General features: G+C 38.4%; 1 protein-coding gene across 3 annotated transcripts; it reads right to left on the bottom strand.

Moving 5' to 3' along the window:
• Positions 1–803: 803 nt before the first annotated feature.
• Positions 804–26,897, bottom strand: sh3rf2 (SH3 domain containing ring finger 2). 3 transcript variants are annotated; one of them, XM_088431174.1, is made up of 13 exons: positions 26,749–26,897; positions 26,407–26,539; positions 24,440–24,820; positions 18,343–18,639; positions 17,230–17,324; positions 15,455–15,542; positions 14,985–15,356; positions 8,845–8,954; positions 6,787–6,957; positions 3,261–3,535; positions 2,857–3,164; positions 1,393–1,697; positions 804–1,325 (listed from the first exon to the last, which is right to left on the bottom strand). In XM_088431174.1, the coding sequence occupies exons 3-13, from the start codon at positions 24,776–24,778 to the stop codon at positions 1,145–1,147; spliced, it is 2,541 nt and encodes an 846-aa protein (XP_088287300.1). In that variant the 5' UTR covers positions 24,779–24,820; positions 26,407–26,539; positions 26,749–26,897; the 3' UTR covers positions 804–1,144. The 3 variants fall into 3 exon arrangements, with proteins under 3 accessions (XP_088287300.1, XP_088287298.1, XP_088287299.1); XM_088431172.1 differs by lacking the exon at positions 15,455–15,542 and having other exon boundaries at positions 17,229–17,324; XM_088431173.1 differs by lacking the exons at positions 15,455–15,542; positions 26,749–26,897 and having other exon boundaries at positions 17,229–17,324; positions 26,407–26,592.

Raw genomic sequence — 26,897 nt, 5'->3', positions numbered from 1 at the left:
GTCGTTTTTTTACCCCACAAAAAGCTACGTTAAATTTGCTCTCAAAACACAGTGTGCTTTCCATCGTTGATAAATACATAAGTTTCCAAGTAAAGTTTACAAAAGATCCTTTCAATATTTAGACATTTTTCAGCAACCTATTTCTTCTAAAATTAATGTGTTAACCTTTCATTGTCATGTTCGATAACTACCGTTAAAGTGAGATCAGACGATGACCAATCAAGGCTCGGTTTACGAACATCACATGACCAAACTTGTCATTTTTGTTTCACAGCAAGTGACACAATATGTGTGTGTGTTTTTTTTTTTTAAATAAATGAAATGGGAAAAGTAATGAAGCTATCTAATTTTAGACAAATTAGGTTTTTGCTGCTGAAAATGGCAAAATAAGTATCCGTTTAAGTAACATCACATTTCAACTATGTTTAGTCATATACAGTAATCATTTTTTAATAGACATGTTTTAATTATTGATGCAAAATGTCTTCAGAGATTTACTATCTGATCTAGATTGCGAATGACAAGTCCGGTGCAACAAACAAATGTAGACTCCACACAATAGTTTGAATATTCTGTACAAGCAAACTTGTAAGCTTGCATCACATTTATTGAAATGGCTATTATAAATCTGGTACCTGGCAGGTATATTTTGTATTTTCTATATAGTTTGAACTTCGAAAACAATATTTAGTCTCATCTTTATCATAGTTTGGCTTTAATGTGATGTTGCTTCCTTTTGGTTCCTTTTTGTAGTGGTAATTGGACTGTTATCAACCAACCCACTTAAGCATGACACATATCTGTTAGTCGTCTTAGGTAGTTTATTGCCACAGAAGTTTTTTATATTTGACTTCACAACGTTAAATAGATTGTCTTTCCTTTGTAGGCTTTGACAAAGGCACTCACCTATGTACTGTATGTAACATGGGCAAAAATGGGGAGAAAGCCGTGAATTTGTGTGCAAATTCTCAGTACAAGTGAGACATACAGTACATGCTGTTACATTGAAAAAACAAGAAAATATATTTCTACATATTTTAATATGAACCCAGGGCAAAAATAAACTCCATGGAAATCTCTTTCAGCAGTTTCATTCGCTGGATCTTGACAAAGGGTATACAAAATATATCTTTTCAACCAAGAGTCAAGTGAGCCTCTCCAGAGAATGAAGAATACTACTGTGAAAGAGGCCCGTTTGGCCGCTGGTCTCCTGAGTAACTAGGACGCGGCCATCAGGTCGAGGTCTGTGGACCAGGACCAGCTCTCCTTGAAGCAGACTGAGCTCAGAGTCTGTCTGGGCCAGGTGTGTTGAATTCACTCGGTGCCTGAGGGCGAAAAACGCATCATGAACAATGACTCTTTTGTTATCGGGTGTTCTAATTCTCAAAGTACCTGGTGGGGCTGAACTGGGCCGACATAGCTGATAGCGGGGGCTGCAGTGACACTGGTTTTTGCGGGTTTGGGTTTAAATCCGAGAGCACAGTTTCCATTCCTTTCCTGGGAGTTGGAGCTTTTCCGTCTTTGAGGATGATTCCTGGTCCGTCTCTTCCAAGGGTAAGTGACGGTGCCCATACTTCTAGTGCGGCAGGTGCTGGAGCGAAGGTGGACGGAACCTGGCTTCCTGAAGACCAGGAGGAGGTCCGAAGCCGTGGAGGTGGAGGGTCTTCATCTGTGAGGAAGCGCACTGACTTGGCAGGCTGGAAACAACAAGGACAAAAAAATTGTGTGTTAGAAATAAGGCTGTCTTTAGTTCATATTTTTAGAATCAATTATTCTATCAACGCTTCCATTATTTACTTTTTATTTCACATTTACAATTTATTATTTTATTGTTTATTACGTATTGTATTTTGTTTTCATTTTTTATTTGTAATCCTTTCAATTATTTATGGCCCTTTTAAAGTGGTATAATTGAGTAACGTTATTTTAAAAGGTGGATTGACAAAAAAAAATGCTTGTAATAGCGCAATGCTTTAAAAAAATAAATGAGCAATTTGGGTATTTTCGCAAGTTAAATGAAGTCAGTCAACTTTACTTTGGTGGGCCACATAAAATGATGTGGTAGGCCAGATTTGAGGCCCCCTTTGAGTTTGACACTAGTGATTTAGTGGCTAAGAAAACAGCTAAACAACAAGAGGGGTTTGATATCTCAGATACCTTTTTGAAGCTTACTCTGAGACTGGTTTGGTCTGTTTTCAAAAGCGCATGCTTATAAGTATTTTTTGCATGATTAAAAAAAGATAAACAATAAGACTGTGGTTTAAAATTTGGTCTACTTTTGGTCACAGAATTGCAAGATGCGCCATGGGCGTGGCGTGCAGTTGCGCCGGAACGCTTATTGAGACAAAAAGCAGAGTTTGTCAAAATACCAAACACAACAGGCCGGATTAGAGCCTTTCATGTTAAGATGGTGAAATGAGAGGATTTGGACAATGTTAAATGAAACAATGGCTCTACACATGATTATTAAAATAGCTATGATTTTTTTGGATAATCAATTAGTTGTCCAATAATTGATTAATTTTGACTACTTGGTGATGCAATCTGGAAAAAAAAGACTGTAAATTTTAAAGTATCAATGACAATCTGACTTTGTTTTTCTGGGCAGCTGTTCACACAAACAACATTTGTGGGAGAAAATCATCCCATCAACATTTTCCTTTCAGAGGACGTTTTAGACCACTGAGTTGACAGCTGTGCATTTTTTTTCTTTTTCATAAAATACTACAGCACGATTCTATTTGCTTTGATGCAGGCAAAAATGAAAATCTAAAGTAGATCAGCAGAAAATTGTGTCCAGTAGACACTCTTGTAGATGAGTGACTACAAAATAACTTAATTTACGCAGTACTTTACCTTGTCTGCAGTGCTCTTATGCGAATCGGGCCTGACAAGAATTGAATGAGGGCCAGTGGACGGATGCCGCTCAGGATGATAGGCCCCAGCCTCATGTAAGGAACTGAAGTCCCGCTCTTTTGACAGCGGGGCAGCAGAGAGCGCTGTTGGCTCACTCAGCCAGCCGGCAAGTCTTCCAGTGTTGCCTAGAATGCCTCCGTTTTTCTTCCTCTGCATGGCAGGCGAGTAGCCGGATGCCTGAACTTGAGCAAAGTGCTCCGAGTTGGAGGGTACGTTTAAATTGGACGAATGGTTGAAAGGATTGGATACTGAAAAAGACATATTGGAGAAAGATAATTTAGGAGACATTGTCCGAGGGTCTGTACACTGATTCTGAAATGAAAAGATGGAGTCGCTGCAGTCACCTCTATGTGGGTTAAATATTCGCCTAACTGTCTCCCAACCTGGCGAGCTCCCATAGAAGGATGATTTTCCGGGGCCTGTGGATGACATTGCGTGCTGTGCTCCATTTGGCACATGTGGGACCTGTCCTGCTGAGTACAGTGCTCCATCAGTATTTACCCTATCAGGAGCAAGGACCACAGCGGGGTTCCTGGCAGCTGTGTGCTTCTTTGCCGCCACTGTGTTGTGCTGTGACGACGTGCTCGCCGCTTTAGTCTCCAGGAGCCTGGCTGACGTTCTGCAGGGACATAAAGTATGATAACGTTAGCTAGCCACTCTTTAAATCAGCAGTTCTCAAAGAGGGAATGGGTGAGACAAGAATATTTCATTTTTCCTTTCAAACTAAGAGCAAAGCCATTGAAACATGAAGTAAATTGTGTTGTCGGGACTCCTTTGCAAATTGCTGTCTCCAAATTTTTATTGACATCAGTGAGACAATTTTTCCGCTGATGTAACAGAAATTAACCACACATGACACTATCTCGCTTCTTAACTCTTTCAGTGCCAAGAGTTATTGGAGAAGGAAACCTCTAGAGGGCCAGTACAGTATACAGTGGGCCCCCGGGTTACGAACTTAATCCGTTCAGCGGCTACGCTCGTATCTCGAATTGCTCGTATAGCGGGCAATCCAAACCCATGTTAATTCGTGAGTGCGTGCAACGCGCGCAGAAGCCTTAGGTAAAATCATCACACTGTATACATAAATTAATATTAAGTGACATAATCTACTGTACAGTTGCATTAAATAACAAATACAAAGGATAAATGACTTTTACCTTTGGATAGACGTGACTTGTGCTGAGATAAGCAGAGATGAGCAGAGATGAATGCTCTAAGTCAATACGGTAAATCAGATATGCTATTGGTCTTACAGTGTCAAAGTAACTTTTTCAGTCAGGGTTTTCTCTACTTCCTTCCATCCCAACCAGCTGTGCCATCAAGCTAGATAAAGGCGTTCGGCCAATAGCATATCGGCACTTCTGTGATTGACGTGTGACACCGGCCAATAGCATCTCCGTGAGTGAGACCGGGTGACCTTAATCGACCAATAGCATATTGGCGTCTCCTTGACTGACTGATAATTATTTGCACTTTTTTTTTAAACGGTTGGAATGTATTGACATCTTATTGATTAAAACACATTTAAATCTGTGACGATTTTTTGTCCTGCAATCGGCACACTTAATTTCATGTCAACTGTTTTTCCCGACGTGAATTGAGCACGGTGGAAGCGGAGAGGTGGTTGTGTGTGTTGCATTTACTAGGCAGCACACTTATGGCTTGTTCGAGCGTCAGTTCACCTTTGGTTACAACTCACAAAATTGCAACAACGACGCTGTCCCAATGCATATCGGGAGATCGCCGACTAACCTGACATGCAATCTTGTCTAGCAACCATTATATGGCACTGTATCATCACCCGTAATAGGGTGCAGAGATTAACCTCTTGAGTTAATACGGCAACGCATATAGGCTATTGGTCTTACAGTGTTACAGTAACTCTTTCAGTCATGGTGCAAATCACGGAGATACTAAAACATCATCCTCTTATTTCTTCCTTTACCGCTGCTAGTAATTTTAGAAGCTATGTCTAACAGATAAAGTTTGCAAAGTCTTCAAAACATTCCGTTTTTCACTCATTTTGTCTACTTCCTTCCATCCTGTCCCATCAAGCTAGATAAAGGCGTTCGGCCAATAGCATATCGGCATTTCTGTGATTGACGTGTGACGCCGGCCAATAGCATCTCCGTGAGTGAGACCGGGTGACCTTAATCGACCAATAGCATATTGGCGTCTCCTTGACTGACTGATAATTATTCGCACTTTTTTTTAAACGGTTGGAATGTATTGACAATTAATTAAAAAAAAAACACACATTTAAACCAATGACAATTCTTTGTCCTGCAATCGGCACATTTAATTTCATGTCAGCTGTTTTTCCCTTTAGCTGTACAAACACTACACTTAAATGGTAATATATTTAGACACCGTGAGTGAGACAGTCAGTGTGAGATTGTAAGACCAATAGCGTTCACGTTACCGCCATTAGTATCTATTAATGATTGTAGATGACGCAACTGCTGAATATATTGACGCAGTTAGGCGAGAACATTTCTACTTACTCAATGGCTGGTTTGACGGAATGCTCGCAAGACGAGAGGTTTGCTCGTAAGCGGAGGACAAAATTCTCCCTGATCCACGCTCGTAAGGCGGAATGTTCGCAAATCAGGATGCTCGTAAGCAGGGGGCTGACTGTACTTAGCATTTTCACTCACCTTTCAAGGCCAAAATTGTGTGCTATGTCTATGTAAATATGGGTGCTGCCATATGAATGATTGACTTCCATTCTTCAGTTAGAATTGATGTAGGTAATAGCTGTGTTGTAAGTGTCGAAACACTGCCATCCAATGGTCACAGTTACCACTACAGTGGTCAATTGGGTTATATTAGGTAAGCGTTAGTTAAGGGTCTCAGCTCTTCTCCATAAAAAAAATGTATTTGACCAGAATTGATAATTCTCATCTACGGCACTGAATGAGTTAAGTTGCTGAATAAAAAACACCTAAAGATACCACTACAAATGTATGGAAAACTACCAAATAAACGAGTAAATACATAAATAAATAAATAAAAAAAACACATTTTTTTTCTTTTTGAAATAAGAGCAAATAAATATTTAAATAACATGAACAATACATGCTTTTTCAAATGAAGAGCAAATTAATTGGAACATGAAGTAACTTCTTGCTAAATTGTGTTACATTCCCTCCTTTTCAAAATGTTGTTTGTTCTGTTTAGTTTTAGTGTCATGAGTGACACAATTTTCCAGGTGATGAGCCAGAAGTAAAACAGTGGATGTCATATGACCTAAATTATCGCGTTGAATAAAAGACGTCTAGAGGTACCACTGGAAATGTTTGGGGGACCAAAACTGCTGATAATAAATAATAAAATTGAAAATGAAAATAAATAACTCTTCATATATATCATCTTCAATGTGAAAAAAAATTAATATGGGAGCAGAGCATTTTCATTTATAGCTGTAGATTGAATTCTATTTATATATTTATTTTGCACTTATTTCTGCAATAATTTTTGTGTTCATTTTTATTTATGCATTTTTTCCCCATTTATATTTCCATTTATTTTATTCATACTGGTTTTTATTGTCACATTATTTATTCATGAATGTATTCAGACAATTTTGTTCCTCTAAGCAAATGTTGTTCTAGAGTTTAATAAACCAAATATGGGTAGAATAGCACTCCATTTTACGAAATTGCTGCTTAGGTGGTTAAAAAGAAAAAGTTTCACAAGAGCTTTAAATGAAGCATTCTTTAGAATCTTTTATGTAACTTAATATTGTACGTCTGTTACATTTCCCATTTAGAATGATTTAACATATTCCTGCCCACACAAATGCACCGCATCCGCATCTGAGCGTCCTTCTGCTGACGCATACCGCCGTCAGGGATCGTGGCCTTTCACCTGAGCACAGGAGTGATGTAGTTGCTGGGCAGGATGCCCACTTTGCCCGTTCGGAGAGACAACCCACGCAGCCAGCCTTCTTTGAACTTGCCGTACACGCCCACCATCTCGCCTTTCCTCAGCTCCATCTCCTCTGACCGTTGCGGCTTATAGGAGTACAGCACAGCACACCTGAAGGGTGAGGTAACACACGTTATCATAATCTAGGAAGCAGACATGTGCTTCTAAATGTCCTCAACTTGTTTAGGCTGGAATATCTTAAATTGCATTTCCCCGAATGGTCAAACTAATTGGAATTCAAACAGTGCTGTGGGGGAAAATGAGTTGCACAAAGCTTGAAGCCATTTGAATCACTTATGACAGTAACATCAGAATATTTGCAAGACCCCCGTTCTAGGCATCAAATCATTGAATGGGCGCTGGACAGAATCCTTGTATTTAAAAAAAAAAAAAGAAGAAAAAATTAACTTTGCAGGAATGTTAATCGATTTTCATACTTTAGATTGGCCAGGTAATTAAAAAAAAAAAAAAACACCCACTTGTGTGGACTGAGCATGAGTGTAAATTTTTAGGAAAAAAACAAAAAACAAAAAACAAAATGTGACGTGAGGGTAGTGAACTGAAAAATCCTGTGGATTATTTTTTTGGGGGGGAAAAAAAAAAAAAAAAAAAAAAAGAGTCCTGAATCATAAGATCTTATTAGGAAACAAATTGTGTTTCCTGAACATTTAGTTTGTGGAAATAACTGTCACTGATTTATAGCGCATTTCATTCGCAACATACGGTTGCTCAAATTTGTTTCACATGTCTGGTAAGGGCAAGTTAGTTACATTTTTCACACTTTAGATTGGTCAAAAATTTGTAAAAATAAATAAATAAAATAACTCCCAAGTGTGTGGACTGACCAATGATCTAAATTTTTGAAGAAAGTACGAAATTAATCAAAATGTGACTTGTGAACTGTAAAATCCAGTAAATAATGTTTTTTTTGGGGGCAAAACAAGAAACAAAAAAAAGATCCTAACTTCAGAGAGTTTCTTAAGAACCTGATTTTTTTTCACCGTTTAAATTTTTTACTATCTAATAAGTAGTGCCAAGGGTTTGTTACAATAAAATATAGAGCATTTCATACACAAAGTAACTTCGTTATAGTTCAAATACTGTAAAAACGTGAAGCAAGTTTGTAAAGCATGGCAAGTTTGTTCAACCATTAGCATTGCATCTCAATCAATTTTTAACATTTTTGATTGGCCAATAACTTGAAAGAGGACAGACCATTATAGGAAAATGCAAAATTCCCCTAAAATGTGACTTGTGACGCAATTAAACTTTAAAATCCTGCTAACAACAGTTTTGCGAGAAAAAAACACAAACAAAAAGCAGTTATTAAGAATCAGGTGTTTTTTGTCACACTGTTTTGGTGTTTACCAATACCAAGAAGAAAAACAATACCGGAAAAAAACTGATTTATAGTGCTTTTCATATACAATCTAACTAAAAGTACATTATTTAAAAGCCATTCGAAATTTTAAAGACATGCAAAGAAACAAAAAGTAGTTTACTAAAATTACTAAAAGTGTGTAAATGTGCAAGATTTTGTTTTGAACCTTTTTCCCTTCATATTATTCACTCAGATTGTGAAAAAATAAGAGTAAATCGGAGCGAGGAATTATAAAACAAACAAATACATACATAAATAAACACTTTTTAAGGTTCATTATGTATTATATATGGTGTGTGTTAGTCACGTGATTTTACGATATAAGTTAGCAAACTGATAAAAACACCACCGTTGTCAATTTCATAGTCTCTTGTTGTTGTTGTTTTTTTCCATTTTCCCTTTACAAAGTGGCTATGTAAATTACACCGTTGTCAGTAATATAGAAGAGTGTGCGACCTACTTTTACGCTAAGTAAACAATTGCCTGCAGGGATGAATGTTTTCTGATGGGTAGCGTTTTGATCTATCTCTAACCCAAACCAATTAATACAGCATCACATATACATTACGGTCCACTTCAGTTGATCCCACTACAAAAGTTTTGATTCGTTGACTCACACACTGATGGAGAGTTGCTGCGTGTTGGAGTTTTTGCTGTCGCCAGAAATTTGCGAGTTTGACAGAGCCATGGAGATGTTGGGTGGAGCCTCATTGGTCATCTTGTCACTCTGTAAAGAAATGAAGGCAAAACGGTCATCAACTGGAATTTAAGGAGGATGGTTGAACTTTTAAACCACAGCACACTCTGTGTAAAATACTCTGGGTGGTGTTGGGGAACAGCTCAAGGATACGACTCATAAGCATACCAGAACATATACTCAGCGTTAAGGGACTAGTCATTTCTGTTTGATGCATTGAATTAGTATTTTGAAGTTTGTGATGTCTTACAATGTGAGTTGTCATTGAACACATCTTCAGTGAGTACACTACTCACATTCATTTTTCCCTTCGCGCATCGATCATTGAATGTGAACATTTTTTTTCCTCCACAAAAAACTTGTTCATACAGTAAAACTGAATGTCAGAGTTATCAATAATAAAAGACAGGAGAAAAGGGTAAAGACCGAGTCAAAAACAATCTTTTGCAAAAGAGAGCGTGAGTACTAAGGTTTTCTGGTTCTCGGGCTGTCCACTTCATTTTATTACAAAGTTTAAAAAGAAGGTGGTTACAAGTTTCACATTAATACCGTATTAGGAATTTTTTTATATCTGGGTGTGTGTGCAAGCAATGTGTTTTTATATGGTGACGTAAAAAAATGGACAATTATTCCATGACTGATAATAAATTGGCCCAACATCCCTTGTGTTTCTTACATCTTTTGTATTGGACCGAGTTAGACAATTACGTGTTATATTTTGGCCGGCAAGAGAAATGTTCCCCGTCGTGGCCTCAGCACAAGCATATTGCTATTTAAAGCACATCTAGTGCTTAAAGAATTAATAGAGGCCAGTGAAGCAAGAGGTTCCCTTTATAGCAGGTGCCTGGATCCTGAGGCTGTGTGACCATTAGGCTGCGTTGCATATACACTTGCATTCAACGCTAACATGAAACATAAAGCAAGCTCGGATTTACGTTAACTCATTGCTACTACCTAAAAGTGACTTGTGAAAAGCAAAGCTGTGAGGCACATATGTACTGTAAATATGTGGATAAAGTGCATTGAGTATGTCCTGGAGACATTCGAGCTTTCAGAGATCATGAAGTAAATCTCAGCCTTGACATATTTACAGGCAAGACGGCGAAAAAAATGTGAACAAACTCTTGATGAAATAAGAGTAATTAATCATTTGTGAATGCCATTAACTCCTTGCAAGTTATACAGCAGGAGAAAGCACGACACTGCATTCTTCATGTATTGAATTAATTATTTAGGTCCTTTCACTTCTCTGTGTCCGTCTTCTATTCTTGGTCTGTTTTATCAGATACAAGGAGGCCGTCTCGCTCAAGCAGCAGTCACGCAATTGCAACATGCAATGACCCAGCAATGGCTACAGATTATTTACAAGCAGAGGAACTCCATTGGCCAAACACGGGACTTATAATTTACGGGCGGAGGTCCATTTTTCCATTAGAGGCCATTTCGGCCCATATGAAATCTTCTGACGGCCATACAAAATTCATTGAAAAAAATAAGATGCTACAAGCAAAAACATGTTTACTATGTAATAAGCGTTGATGTTTTTTGAAGGCTTTCAGGGCAATTCATTTGCTCTCAGTTAGAAAAGAAAAAATGTACAGTACTGTTTCTGTCACTACAGTAAAATAGATTTGCTGATAACCGCAGAAATCTCTGAAGTGCCTTCATGCCCCCCAGAGGTACATATACCCTCAATTTCTAGCCTACCGTAAGTCATATTCTTATATTTTTTGGAAAATAGAGCACATATTTGTATTTTGATTACTTGTGGATAATTTCTATACTCTTCTTTGTTCACACATCTTTTTCAGTTTTGTGTTAGAATATAAATATTGCTGAGTGGCAATCAGTATTATTGATAAAGGTTCATTGTACAGTATTTGTACAATGCAGATAACGATAATTTGTAATAATTTCCAATATCTCAAGCACAAATGAAAAATAGGTCCTACTGTAGCTCTTGTTTTGTACATTAATTGTTTACAGGATTAATGGCAATTGTCAATCTATTATATTTCTTTTGATTGATGGTTTATGATGTTTTCAATTCGAGCATTTCAAACATCCACCACATCCTTGACAACTTTTGCAATGAAGATGTGAAGGGGTAAAAGGATAAAATATTAATCCTCTCTCTAAGTCTATCCACTAAATCAATTATTTAATTTCTGTCTCTTCCCTTAATAACTTTGCAATAATGAGGCACTTTTAAATCTGTACCAAGAACTTATTTAGTGGTAATTATAATTTGTGTGTGAGTATAAACAGGACCAAGCAATCCTCTGGAAATAATTACACACCCTTCCCCAGATTAAGTTCACTCATTGATAACCAAGACGATGCTCAAAAAGTATAGCTTATTTCACTAAGACCCAAAGCAGGAGTATAAACATGACAAGACAATATTATTATGGTATTAATGGCAATTCAATAACAAGACACTCAAAAGGTAGTTGAGCAGGTTTCCTCACTGAAAAGTTAATGTGGTCCATCTCTTCAGCCTAAATTTGCTTCCTTGCACTTCTCTCCTCACTGGTTGCCTGCCTCACACGTACACCCACTCGTTCCACTCACAGAAAGGCACGGAAGCTTGACTTGATTTGCTGAATTCAGAATCCCTGTCACATGGGAGGGAGTTGCAATGTATGCGATGGACCTGCATACTTTGTGTGTCTTTCAGAAAAAAAAGATCATAATGGAAAGTTGTATTATCAAAACTTGACCCACATGACCTACAACCTGTATAAAATACATCTGAAATATTCTCAAGAGGGAATTATGATCAACTGAGGATATGTGGTTGCTTAAATTTGATTGGGTAATTCTAAACAGCCACATCCACATTTTAAAAGGGTGTGCACACTTGTGCAACTGCAGTTTCTTCTAACAGCCACTCACCAATAAAGTCCCCACCCAATTATTCTGTAAATTAATGATAGGAAGAAAAAAAAAAAGGATCAAAAGGTTCAAGGTTCAAAGCCATTAACTTAAAAATGTCTAAATGCTCTCATTTCAGCTTCTTAAATGTAGTTATCATCTGATGTATGATTATCTGTTACTTTTAATCAAAATAAACAATTTTCAAAATTTAGCTTTTATATTGGAAATCAGTGCCTGAACCAATAACTGAATCAATTTCAGAAACTTTGGTGAGTAACATCAATTCCTCTGGTGCAATATTGCTTTGATGTTATTTAGTTGTTTTAATCACTAAACAATATCACTAAACAAGAATACTGTATATAGTTTACAAGCCTTAATCAAAGAACAATAATTTTGGAATAAACCTAAATGTCAAATCCAATGAATCGATGGAATCATTATTTTAATTGGAACACGTTTTGGACTGAGTGTATCACAAAACCCTGCAATTTGAACAGGGGTGATATCCACATTTGTTTTTTGTTTTTTTTGACCCTCAATGGTCTGAAATCCGATTCAAGAGTCCTCGGTCCGAGCATCATGTTTCAGGACAGACCTCCTTAAAGAAAGCAGGGCTTGTCTGCTATTGCTGGCCTACTGATGTGTGAGTGGATGTTACCTGCTTAGTGAAGAGGAAGGAGTTTTAAAGCAATGGGGGTGAGAGAGAACGAGCGAGAGATGGGGGTCTGTTATATAACAAATTTCACCAGTGACTCATCATCATCAGCATGAGAGAGATAAGCAGACGCATTGAGGGACTCTCCGAGCCTCCTACACGCTGAATCTACAGTATCGCTCATTTTTCCCCTCATCTTCTTACTTAGTTGCCTATAGAGAACTTCAAATTTGAGTTTTTTGTTCACTTTTCTCAAGGTGACTCCCTAATTTTTGAAATATCATTATCGGTCAGATTTTTAATCTTGCTATCAGGCCAACATGAGGTGTGTGTGTGTGTGTGCGCATGGGGCGGGGGTGTTATGAACTGACATATTTAATTGCAGGGTAGAGCAATGAAACGGGCTGAATCAAAGGAAATCATTATCTCAGGAAGCAGGGCACTTGGCGCAAAGTTAAACTCTGAAAACCTTTGCTGAGGCTTTCATGTTGGTGCTGCATAACCTTACTGTGACTCTGTAGTTTCCTCATTAAGTTGTGTCCCACTCCCTCAAAAAAAAAAAGGAAAAAAAAAAAAAAGGAAATGGATGGTCAGCACATAGGCACCATTCACATGTCCTTTGAACGTTTTATGCTGAGGTGATCAGAACACAGCATATCTTTTGCTCATTCCACTACGCCCTTGTCTCATTTGGGACACAATCCAAATTGTTAGCTCGAGGTCCACATCAGCTATCCATCATTCTGCCACATGAACCTTAATAGGCTATCTATCAATGTTTTTATGAGCCCCACGAAATGAAACTCAGTCACTGAAGATAGCCTATAAGGTGTACAAATGCAGTTTCGATGTAACATTGTGTTCTCTTAGAGTGGGTGTAGGCGTTTCTGTTACTTTGCCCTTCTGATGAATCCAAATGATGCAAATGAAGATTGCAGAAACAGCTGTCAGAGCGATGAGTAGTTCTACACCACTGCACACTACAACCACAAAACATTTGGATTTTCCTTTTAACTATAATATACTTGTGAAATATTGAGCTGATCTTGCATGAAAGTGTTCTTTTGACTCCCCCTGCCACCCCATCTTCTCTTGAATTTTGGATTGGATTGCAAAAATAAGTGCTTTAGATGTGTTAATCCAATTTTTATAGTAATCAGTCACGCTAAGATTAAGCAAGTTAATGTACAGGATTTCAAAGGGAAACTAAACATATTTAGCCATTTTCAGCAGTGAAAAGTTAACATTTTGTCCGCTCTATAAATATGGTAAAAAATCATGTATAATACTAAACATGCAATGATTAATCAATAAGTATTCGATTGAAATTAATTTAATTAATTGGTCATTATTTTTGATAATGGATTAATAGTCCAAACCTTAAGAAATTCAGTCCCTTGCTAGACAAAATTAATTTAAATGAATTTCTTTGTTATGAAAGCAGACTGATAGTCATTGTGTTGAAACAAAATAAGACATTTATAAACATCAGTTTCTACTGTGGAGGAAAAAAATCATTTAAAAAATGTGAATTTTCTGACATTTTATGGACCTACCACAAACCAAATAATTAAAAAAAAGGAGTGCATTTTTTTACACCGTCACTTTAAAAAAAAAATAGAAAGGATGGTAATTAAAACGTTTAATACGTTTTTAAAGACATTTCCAACTTCCTCTGGACTAAAAAGAATGTCATGTGCTCAAGGCGCAGGTAACGACCAATCACGGCTCACCTGTTTTCTGGGTTTGGTCATGTGAAGTTTGCAAGTTGAACTACTTTTTTACCTGAGCCTTGAGTAAATGTGATGTCATTTTCAGGCGACATCAAGTAGCAAAATGTTTTATAAAGTTATTAATTGTACATGAAAAATAATTTCACTGTTAAACAATCTAGTCACAATACTAACTTTTTACAGCTGAAAATGGCTATATTAGTTTATATCTATACATATATATATATATATATATATAGTTTATTTTAAAAGTTTGGGAAATTGTCGTTGTGTGAATCCCCAGAGTGTCAAAGTTATTGTGCATAACATTAGATCCTGCTATTTAGGCATTTTAATTATTTTCATGCATTTTTCTAAAGGGCATTATACTCCTCTATTATGCTACCTCGTAGAATAACAATTTTCCTGTGATGATTTTGGCTGAGTTTTTGTTGGAAGAGGAAAACGGCACACATAGTGTCAAGTTCACCTCTGACAAGAAACTGGCGGAAGCCCAAGGTCTCCGATTACGAACGTTTGAAAAGTTCCACTCTGCTCACCTTCGGCCTTCAATATTTTCCCCGAGCAGTTTTCATTCGCAGCATTTTTCACATGTGTTTTGTCTTAATCGTGCTTAGATCAGGGTGACTCCCCTCTGTCTGTTTTCATTCTTTGGGTCTGACGCGCAATGGTCCCCACCCTGAATCCCCGAGTACACCCTGATCTTTTCAAATGAAAACATCTATCAGCTCAAAGAACAAAATAGAACAACAAAATAGAAGACCAGAGAACGATGAGATGTTAACTCACCAGTAAGAGGAGCTTTTGCTGGCCGTCGGAGTGGCGGCGAACTCTCTGAGAGTTCACTCTGGAGGGATGTGCGTGCCCACGAACGGGAGATCGCACGGAGGCGCGGTGTGACTGTCGTCGACCGATCTCCTCCGAGCCGGGCGTGCGGGAAAAGTTACTACTGTTTATTTTGGGCTGCTTGTGTGAGTTGGAGGGCACCAGAGCGCTAAGAGGAGTCTTTGCGAGAACTTGGGTGACTCTGTGATTCGCGGTCCTGTGCGATGCCTCTGAGGCCTTGTCTTTGCTTCGGCTACCGCCCCGATGTTGAAATTCTGCTGAGTCACTCCTCCGTGGACTCTTTCCCTCCAGCAGTTTGGTTGCCACCGAGTTTAGCTGGCAAAGACGAAAGCAGAGAAGAGAAAGTGATGTCAGCTCCTTACAGCCCGTCTTCAACCTAGGAAAGCCTCTCAAAGTCGACCTGTCACCAGCACCTGACAGGCTGAGCGCTGAGCAGCCAAGCCGCTGTCTAAATACGGTTGCTCATCACTCCACTCACCCACTCCAACTTGTTGGACGGGCAGGCAAAAAGATAAGTAGCAGCCAGTAAGCCTGGAAGGATCGACTGGCGCTGAGAGCGGAGTGGGAGGCAAGGTGAAATATAGAGCGTCACACAACAGGCACGGCTGGGTTAATGCTTTCACTCACCACAGTGATGTGCTGTTATGCCATCCGAGCAGAGAAAGCATTACCGCGTCTTCACGCCTGGCTGCGCGGCACGAGGAGAGGAGGATGAAAGAGTCCAGAGGTAGAAAAGATTGGAAGGCTGCTGAGGCGGAGCTTGAGGAGAACGATACGGAGGAGTAAGAGGACTGAAGAGGGGAGGGGAAGTGCTTGGGAAATAAGTAAGGAAAGATGTGAGATTAAATAAAAAAAGAAGGAAGTGGACGAACTCAGATGCCAGCACGTTAACCATGGGCTAAAAATTAATCATTTGAATGCGAGGTTTTGCACAAGTTACAACTTTCAATATTTACTTAACTGTGGATTGTTAACCAGAAACTATGATTTCCTTGTGTAGAAAAAAACAAAACAAAATAATTTGTTTGAGACAGATCATCCCACCTTACAATAATTGATGCTAAATGTCACAAATTTGCATCACACCCGTTCAGCTCCTAATACAGACAAAAATAGCATCTGTAGTTCTCCACTGGCAGTTGATTTGTGACCAATCTCTTAGAACAACTTAGAAAGAACATTGCTCAACCATTTATTTATTTATTTATGATTTATTTGGTTTTCTGTCAGATGGAACACGACAGTACATTCTTTTTTGGACCGTTGAGCTCGAGCTGTGCTATTTTGTTATTCTTGGAATGTCAAATGTGAACATTAAAACATTAACTAAAACATTATTAATATTATTATTATGACATATTTACTGTTTGGGTCACCAACATGTCATGAAATTGATTAAAAGATTGATCTGCTACCCGAAATGGAGGTGCTTGTAAATGTCTTATTTTGATTCAACAAAATCCTAATCAGCCTGCTCTCATAAAGGACTAAAGAAACCTGAGAAGAGTTACTGCTGTGAGCCTGAAATTATGAGGAGTTGGACAATTTTTGGTTCTCTAATGATAAATTTATAATAAAAAAAAATTCATTTGATAATCAGTTAGCTGCAGGTTATTTAATTTGATAATCAGTTAGCTGCGGGTTAATTGTTGTACTTCAAGAGTAAAATTCAGTTAAACTTGCTGGATAATCTCCACCTGAGTTTGTTACGGATTATTTTACAACGATCTCCTACCATTATTGCCTCATCATTAATTTGCATCATATCCAAATTTAATATTTTATGCGCACTCAATTTAAGCAGCTACTAACTTAAGATGCTTAATTAGGCATCTACTAACATCCCCCAAAAATCCGTAGTTATTTGAAATAAATTCTGGCATCAAGGGATTAAATCCATCACATGAACCAGCAATGTGTCCCAGCGTGGCGCATATTTATACCTGCAGTCAAGTAGCTCAGAAGAAAACAAATGACAGGCAGCAAGCTAAGCAAGCGCTGCGAACCGGACTAATGAGCGTCTGCAAACACAGCAGGGCTTCAAAGATGCCTTCCCTATTCTCAGCATTTTGCAGCCACAGAGTGACATTTAGGAATAGATCCCAAGATTTGCGTGAGAAACAGACGAGGAAGCTGCAAGTATGCTGGAATTCTGACAGCATGTAGTACGATAAGGAGAACACTCACCTCGGTAAACTGCAGAGGGCAAATTCCTACTCTGTCGCCCAGCTTGGCTTCAATCCAGTGTTCATCCACCCGTCTGATGACAGTGAGAATGTCTCCCTGCGGAGCACAAACATGCGTGAGCAAACTTCAAGGGGAGGCAAAAGTGACAAAGAGGCAAGAGGTGACAGGGCTGGAAAAAAAAATGACAGCTTGTCAGTTTTTTTATGATCATAGTAAAGCCTGGCCACTCATGAGGCATCAGCTCCCTTGGTGAAGGCCTGGGCCTTTGCTGTGACCAGTCTTGTCGCTATAAAAAACATCTCCATTTAAAAAAAAAAAAAAAAAAAAACGAAAAGAAAGAAAGGCCAGCTTCAAGTGCGCTTTAATGGAAAAGCATACAGCAACCAGGCCCTTATATAACTCTCAAAAATCCTCGAGGGCAGCAATGAATGCGGTATAACAGTAAAAAGAACAAAATGAAAAAAAATAACACTATTATGAATGACCACCACAAGGACCTTCCTGTACTTGATAAAATACCTGTAAAAGAATCTAAAAGTGACAAACATCGAGTGAGATCAGTCAGTCAGGCCTTGATCTCTCTCACCTTTCAGAAAAAGAACATTAGAAAACTTGTGCCCAGTCTAAAAGCATCAAAATAATTTTGTGATGCTATTTGAAAGTACAAAATGGCCCTAAAGAGCATTTTTTTGGGGGGGAAAAAAAAAACACTTAAAAAGAATGCTGGGCCATCCAAGTCTGAAACTTTGGAACTACATTTGGAATGGTATCTCTAGATTTCATGTTCTAATTAACTTGCTCTTAATTTGAAAGGAAACATTTAATAGCATTTGTAACAAATAATGCCACAGCATTAAAAATCCTTTGATTATTATTTGCAGATGCAGGCCACTGCTTTGTTAGAATCTCACTATCCACTGAAGGAAGTTCCAGGGAGATATGTGTCCAGCTATTTGAGAATGATTGGTTTAAAAAGTAAGGACTTTCCTTTTTAGTTCCCAGAATGCATTGAATTGTTCAATTATTTAATGAATTAAGTTACTTCATTCCTTACCTATAAGTGAACATATAGAGTAATAATAAAACAAATCATGTAGCATTGAGAGACATATACCTTCCGGAAGCTGAGACAAGACTCGCTGGTCTCTACGTTCATCTCTTTGGGACTAAAGTCGCACAGTGCTCGGCAGAGAGGCAGCGACTGCTGGTGGTAAAGCGGTTGGGGCGTCTGGCTGGTGGTGTGCAGCGTCCCAGCAGTGACGGAGGTGCCGCTATTGTCGCTAATGTGTCTATAATGCCAGTCGTCAACCGGTGTTCCCCTTTGTTTTGTCGTGATGCCGTTAAGAGGGGTGAGGATCAGATCTCCTTCTGGATCTCCTTGATGGCTGTGCATGGAAGTTCTTGAAGAAACCTGGGGAAGAGAAGAACATCACCAACAAACTTATTAGCGTTGACATGGATTACATAACAGTCCCTGCCCCCAACTTTGAGAACCACCTCCCTAAAATAACCACAACAGACCAGTTGCAATTGAAGTAAATGCCTAGAGAACAAATTGACATGGAACTCAAATACTGTCAAGGGTGTCTTTCCTGCAGTGCTCATTTTACCTCTGAAAACTGTTGGGTCCCCGGGACTTGCAATACTAAAAAACTATGGGTCCTGACAGAAATGTTTGGAGCCCAAAAAATTGCGCAATAAAATGGTTTCAAACTACGTAACAGGAGGTGAGCAAAAACCGAGAACAGATATTAACAAATGTCACAGTAAATATATGTATATGGATTACAACTTGATGAGAAGGAAAACTGTTTTTCCTCCTGGAGGTAGACCTTTTGAGAACCAGTGCACCATCCAGAGCAGGAGTGTCAAACTCGTTTAAGCTTGTGGGCTGAATTTTTAATATCTATTCCCAAGAAAGCCAGACTGGTAAAATGATTGTATACTTTTTTAACTTTAAAACAAAAACATCAAATATATTATTCATTTTTAAAACTGTCCAAAATAAAGTACATGACTATTTTTTATCGTAAAATATCAACATTACTATTAATCATAAAAAATTTACAATTTTTCATTTATTTAAGCAATTCATCATATTTTTGTACACACAAAATTATCACAGGGGCTGTTTTAAACCCATTTGCGGGCCAGAACCGGCCCATGGGCCATATGTTTGGCACCCCTGATTCCAGCTGCAACATGTTTCAACTAACACAAGCTCAGGGCTGCGTTCTCCAAATTATCATCCATGCAGAGCCAACAGACCATAAACAGCATTATGTTTCATGCAGCTACATAGGAAAAAATTACAAGATTAATTAGCCATGTGCGCATTATTCATGTGCAGTGAATACAGTAGCAAAGATTTAATCTGGTAATGCAAATACCACCAACAGCTCGTACAGCAAAATGATGGCTTGACGCAAGAAATAACGTTAGCTAACTTAGCATGAACTTAAGAAAAACCTATGCTGCCTAGCTAGCTAAGACTCAATTTACCTCCCTCATTCCTTGCTGCAATTATCTTTCTGATATCCATCTCGGAGTTACACTTTAAGTCAATTCAAAATAATGAACGTATTGATCTTCTTGTGATTCTCATCGCCTGCCAATCCCACCCATGCTCATGGAGGGACTATCAGCTACACGTGAATAAATTACCATATTAATTAGCCATATGTGCATTGTATATGTCAAGTGAATACAGTAGCGATGAGTAGTTTGTGGCATGTGCGCTATGAAGTGAACTTGTTTTTATTGGTGATATTTTTACCGGAGCAGCTACCGAATAGTAGAATATGCACCAGTGAAATCTGTTTGGCGACGCGTAAAGGAAGTCAGCCAATGCTTCAAAATATGGGATAAATGGAAATGGGACATCAAGTAATGTATGAATTATCCAACACATTATCCAGACTCACCGAGTTCACATGAGGACACGTTGAAAGATCACTTGAGAAGTGGTAGGTAGACATGTGTACGGATACAGTATGACAAGTATGACAAATGCCTGAGATGTGACTGGGCATGGCCATCATACTGCTTAGAATCCTAATTCATAAAAGAAATATTACACTAGTGTTTAGTCAACATAAAAATCATAATTATCGCGACATACTCTGAGATAATTTTCTGGTTATGTTATTTGGGTAAATGAAAGGAGAAAACACTAGAAATACCGGTAATATCTTTGCAGAGGAAATTGAGTGCCACTAAAATAAATCATCAACAGCCTACTTGTACAAACTAATTCTACAATCTTTATTCTCCAGATGGGCTCTTTTCTCCATTAATGCAGCATTTAAAGACGAGTTAACAGGAACTCGACCGAATGAAGACACAAAGCTATCTTCTTCCTTCTTCTCAGGCACAGAGGGCTTCTCATGGCCAGGTTGATGTTATTTTAAGATCAAGCACACTAAAATTACATTTTGTGAAGCCTGGTCCGATTGAGAGGATAAGTAGAATAGGTTATATAACGCAGCTATGAACTGAAGCTTGTCTCGGGCGTCCAAATAGCACAATGATCACAAACTCTCCCCCTTCCTGAACTCAGCCGAGCTTTTTGAACTCAAACTGAACCGAAGTTAGGGATTTACAGTCCAACTTGTGAACATTGAATGGTTTAAATGATGAACAATTAGGAGTACCTATCCTCCCTACATTCTCAATGTAGACAAAATTGATAAAGCATGGGCCTGATCTGCCTCCAAAATTAGCCAGTGTCAGTTATTCCTGATCCTTGTGATTTTTTGTGTAATGCCCAATACATTTTAAGACTCCGGGATCTGTTTTGAATTATGAAAAGAACACATTCCATACATTTATTGAAACAATAAGATTTTGTTTCGCTTCAAAGCTCTATGTAAAGGTTATGCAGTATAGCGTCAGCTTTTTTATTCAGAAGAGAAAATTTCAAGCTCTATGAAAGTAAAGTGACGTAAAGTAAAGTGATGTCAGAATATAAACTAGATATGTTATTGCATGTATTTCATTTACCATTTGGCCTAAAATTAGGCGTGAAAAGAAGCTAATGCTGGCTTCTATTATAAGCCAATCTCCTATTGTCATCATCTTAGTCGGGACTCGAATATAAAATGACAAAAATAGCGTCTTCATGTCAGTCAGTGTCAGAGGTTAAGGAAACGTTCTCATTGTAGGAACTGGTTTAAAAAAAAAAACTGAACGTCTGAGACTTGAGAAGCCCTTGATTTGCACTTTGCCTGAGGAAATAATTTGATAGTTCAGATCACATTTAGGCTGTGACGTGTTAGGTAATCGTATTCATCTCCTCTGGCTTTTGCGTGAATAAAACCACTTAGTGGTGGGGAAGATCAGACTTTGACATTGTGGAGGAATATGCACCAGGAGGCAGAATTCATTTACAATTGAGCATCACACAGAATAGTCCTTTTCAATGGGCATTTTGTAAATGGCCATTTTGTTGAAACATTCTATTGTGTTTATTGAGCGATTAGAATTTGGATTGTATACGTTAACAAAAGCTCGCAAGGAATGCAGCAGAGAAAAAGTACAAAGAAATATGCAGACCATAAGGAGGAGTGCCAAACACAATGAGTCAGATGACTCATGTTACATTGGCTGGAAGATGAGAAAACTGCCACTTGGCGCTTAACAGGTCAAACAATTTGATTGTTAGCATGCATGACAGTAAACTTCATAAGTTTGTCTCATCCCCACCCCTCAAAAAAAAAAAAAAAAAACAATTTGACAAAAAAAGTTGTCATATTAAATGCTTTAAGGTCTGCAAGTGAGCGTTCATTAGGTTGGCCATCTCTTAAATGAACGCATGGTTAATTTGCCTATTTTTTTGTGTAAACCTAACCAATAAGACCAAAATCTTATTATTGTTCATTGTAATTATGCATGGATGAATATGGATAAATGAATACCAACACCTTTTAAGGTCTTCATACATATTCATATATATATATATATATATATATATATATATATATATATATATATATATATATATACAGTGGGCCCCCGGGTTACGAACTTAATCCGTTCAGCGGCTACGCTCGTATCTCGAATTGCTCGTATAGCGGGCAATCCAAACCCATGTTAATTCGTGAATGCGTGCAACGCGCGCCCAAGCCTTAGGTAAAAACGACACACTGTATACATATATTAAAATTGAGTGACATAATCTGCTGTACACTTGCATTATACGATAATTACAATGTATAAATAGCTTTTACCTTTAAAACGACGAGACTTGAGCTGGGTGTAAGCAGAGGGGGGCAGAGTCTAACGCTCTAAGTTAATACAGCAATAGATATGCTATTGGTCTTACAGTGTTACAGTAACTCTTTCAGTCAGGGTGCAAATCACGCAGATACTAAAACATCATCCTCTTATTTCTTTCTTTACCGCTGCTAGTAATTTTAGAAGCTATGTCTAACAGATAAAGTTTGCAAAGTCTTCACAACATTCCGTTTTTCACTAATTTTCTCTCCTTCCTTCCATCCTGTCCCATCAAGCTAGATAAAGGCGTTCGGCCAATAGCATATCGGCATTTCTGTGATTGACGTGTGACGCCGGCCAATAGCATCTCCGTGAGTGAAACCGGGTGACCTTAATCGACCAATAGCATATTCGCATCTCCGTGACTGACTGATAATTATTCGCACTTTTTTTTTTAAACGGTTGGAATGTATTGACAATTAATTTAAAAAAAACACACATTTAAACCAATGACAATTCTTTGTCCTGCAATCGGCACATTTAATTTCATGTCAGCTGTTTTTCCCTTTAGCTGTACAAACACTACACTTAAATGGTAATATATTTAGAGACCGTGAGTGAGACAGTTAGTGTGACGTTGTAAGACCAATAGCGTTCACGTTACTGCCACAAGTATCTACTGATGATTGATGGTGTCCCTACTGTTGATTTTATAGACGCAATTAAACAAGAACATTTCTACATACTCAATGGCCGGCATGTCGAATTGCTCGTAAGGCGAGAGGTTTGTTCGTAAGCGGAGGACAAAAATCTCCCTGATCCACGCTCGTAAGGCGAATTGTTCGTAAATCAGGGTGCTCGTAAGCCGGGGGCCGACTGTATATATATATATATATATATATATATATATATATATATATATAACGTTACAACGTCCCTGACTTATGTTATTTTCATGTTGCGACATGGAATACTGAGTTTTTTCATCCCCTCTTAATGACATTTTTCCGGTTTTGTAACTGTCATGACCCTAGGGGCTTGGCTGTATTTGTGTTGTTTCGTCTCCATCTGCAGGCGTTTTAGGTAATAAGACTTATTTTCAGTTGCCGGCCCTGCAATTTGTCACTACAATTCTGCTATTGGCCAGTGTCTCCTCACGGAGATGGTGGTCTGCTATTGGTAGGCCTTCACCTGTTTCAAAATTGCAGAACAGTAAAGCTTTGTTTGATTGTGAGTGGTTACAATACCGAATTTATAGTGCATTTTACTGCTTAATTCAAAGTTGAAAGGGTTAGTCATGGGTCCCAAGATTGCTAGTGATGTTAAAGAGAGAAGTAAGAAGATGAACGATGCTGGAGATGACCCTTATTAGGGAATATGGGCATAACAAGCAGCACTCAAAGGTAAACAAATCCTTTCTATATTTTTTATTTATGATGTTTTCTGTATACATGTATATTATATATACGTAGCACTTACTATACTATTTTGGTACCAATTTTTAATATGTATGTACAATTTTGATTTTACCTGGGGTTCTAAACGCATTAGATATTTAACATAGGTTTGGATTGCCAGTCATACGGCCAATTCACCTTACGACCCCAACCTCATATATATATATATATATATATATATATATATATATATATATATATATATAACATTATAACACACATAACACACACACACACTGTATATGAACAAAAGGGTTAGGGGAAAAAAAACCCAAATCATCTTCACTCAGTTACTTCCAAATTATATGTTTACTTTCCACATAAACTGTTATGGTTGCATCTGTTTGCATCATTCATTTCCTAAAAAGAAGACAAACGGGTGACTACAGAACTACTGTGTTATCACTGCTACTTGGAACACATTTACATCACTGTGAGGTTGGGGTACATCCAAAAAGCCTCATTTTTACATTTAATGTCTTTAGACACATTTCCTAATTTCCTCCCAAGCAAAAGTGGTAAAGAGAAATGCAGACTGACCTCTTTGTGGCCTTGCTGCTCTCTGTAATGACCGTCCCTGACAGTCCCGCCGCTCCTGGCAAAGGGCACAGCGTAGTGCGAGTTTCCGCGAGGCCCCACTGACCCCTGTAACCCCTCCAGTAGTCGCACCAGAAGGATATTGGCAGGCAGCTCCTCCACCGTCCGGGCCCTGGCGGGCGCCCTGCACTCTGGGCAGAGCAGCTGCGAGTGTGCCGCCTCGTGCTTCTGCAAGCAGGCCTTACAAAAAGTGTGCTGACAGGGCAGCACCTTGGCTGATGCGTCCAGCTGCTTCGAACACAGAGGGCACTCCAGCAAGGCCATGACAGAGAGCGCCTCCATTTGTGTGGGGACTGGAATTTCTCAATCACTTAATCCACCATTCTGAAACACAAGAGGTGAGAGATGTTAGCAGAGATGGGAATCTGGAGTTAGACTTGCTAATTTCAAGACTTGGGACTTGCTTGGCTCAAATTTAGGAAGGACTACTTGAATTTGACTTGGGATGAGTTTGTCCAAGTACTGTAATCCCCAAATGTATGTCGCACCAGTGTATACATTCTGCTATTTTCTATCTTACCATGTGTAAGACGCACCAAAACTTTGACAACAATGTAAAAACTATAGTAAAACAGAATACATCTCATCTTCCTAAACTCTTCATATTTTCTTGTGTTCATATCTGTAACGTTAATTTAAGAGTGTTTCCGAATTCCCAAATTGTGAGCAGTCAGTGAAGCCTCACCAGTGTATAGTTTAATGCGCTCCTAGAAGTTGTTTTTCCCTTTCCTCGCAACGCCTTTAGAGTTCATTTTACCATCAATACCCAAAGTTGCACAGGGAACAGGCTTTACGTTTGCCTTTAACTGTGGCACTCTCAGTTAAAGTCTATAGTTAAAAAAACTTTGTGAATTGCTGTCCATTTGTTTTCCGACATCGTATCAATAAGTAATGTGATGTATAAAAAAGAAAAAAAAATCAGCACAGTTTTATGTCTTTTTCTTTAGGTTAAATTATTTTAGACATTTCTGCTCCTGTGTTAATATTCCAGATCCTTTTAGATGTGACATTATTTATTGATTTATTTTTTTTTTTTTCCCAGCAACAAATGGTTCAGTTGAGTAAAAATGTTTCAATAAGAATTGCATTTTTTTTTCAGGCACTGTGACGTGTCAAATCTGACCTGGGGTCTCATTCTTTCAAGTTGGGAAATGCACAAAAAAAATCTTAAGATACAACTTGACAGGCACAATGTTGCACTTTAGGTTATTTTGTTTTAGGTCAGATTTCCTTCAACTAACACACCTGACTCAAATGATTACCTCATTAGCAGCTTTCCAGAACCCTGAAAGTGACCTTGAATATTTAAATCAAGTCTGTTGATTGATGGGAAACATCAAAAGCAAGCTTGGCCGACGGAATTTTTTTTTATCCATCGTTATCGTCACCACCTATGTCACCTGTCACTGTTAATAATGGTTTGTCACTTCACCCAATTTGATCTTTAAAATTTCTGAAAAATACTAACTTTCCTATACATTGGAAGTAGGGGAAGTGTAAACACAGAAAATCGCACAAGAAGTAAAAGAATTTTTCGGAGGTTTATGAGGTTATTTATTTATTTATTTAGCAGGATGAAAGGGGCTTGAAAAAACGGGGGACCTACGATGACGGAAGGGGGCGGGACACCGACGAATGACAGAGCAAAAAAAAAGAAGTAAAATGGCCACTACTGATTCAATGTCCATCTTGTTGATTAATTTGCATTTGTGACAAACTGCCCACCTTCTGAATCAGAATGAAAACTTGTTCTTAATACCACCTGATGATCTACGGCATAAGTGTAAATTTCCTTCAAACTTCCTTTTCCAAGTTCACATGTGCTACAGCAGCCGCTGTCACAACATGTCAATTCACTTGACTGTGCATTTGTGTTTGAACAACACAGGCTGAAAACATTTACAACTTACATGCTCGTCCGCAGAACACCAAAGCAACTCCCAAATATAAGGACGAGTTCTTCTCCACCGCCGCCGCCATGACGTCGTCCGCTTCGGCAAGACAAAAGAAAAATCGGCGCGGCTAATGGCGACCACGACGCACCTGAGAAGCGTGGAAACAAACGTTTACAAGCAGCAACAGGTAACAAGCTCCTTCTTTAGCGTTAGGCACCCTCAACAGGAACTGTATCGAATTTCACTAGAGTCGACATTAACCCTTAACATACTAACTATTGTCATTGACTAAACAAGGTATAATTAGGCAGTGAGAGCAAGATGACGTAACACTTTAATTATTTAGAATTTACTTACTAATGTAACTCCGTGTTATCCAATTTCCGCATTCTCCGAGCTATGAGGCTGCAGGTGTCTTCAGTCGTGAATATGAACGATAACGAAGTCCCTTTTTTTAAATTAATTAATCTAAAGACTTTCCGACGAGAACTTGCTCCATTGGGCTG

Source organism: Hippichthys cyanospilos, chromosome 13, assembly GCF_059441005.1.
Source record: "Hippichthys cyanospilos isolate Australia breed blue-spotted pipefish chromosome 13, RoL_Hcya_1.0, whole genome shotgun sequence".
NCBI lineage: Eukaryota > Metazoa > Chordata > Actinopteri > Syngnathiformes > Syngnathidae > Hippichthys > Hippichthys cyanospilos.
The sequence above is the reverse complement of the archived record's forward strand: the minus strand, read 5'-3'. Positions and strand labels throughout refer to the sequence as shown.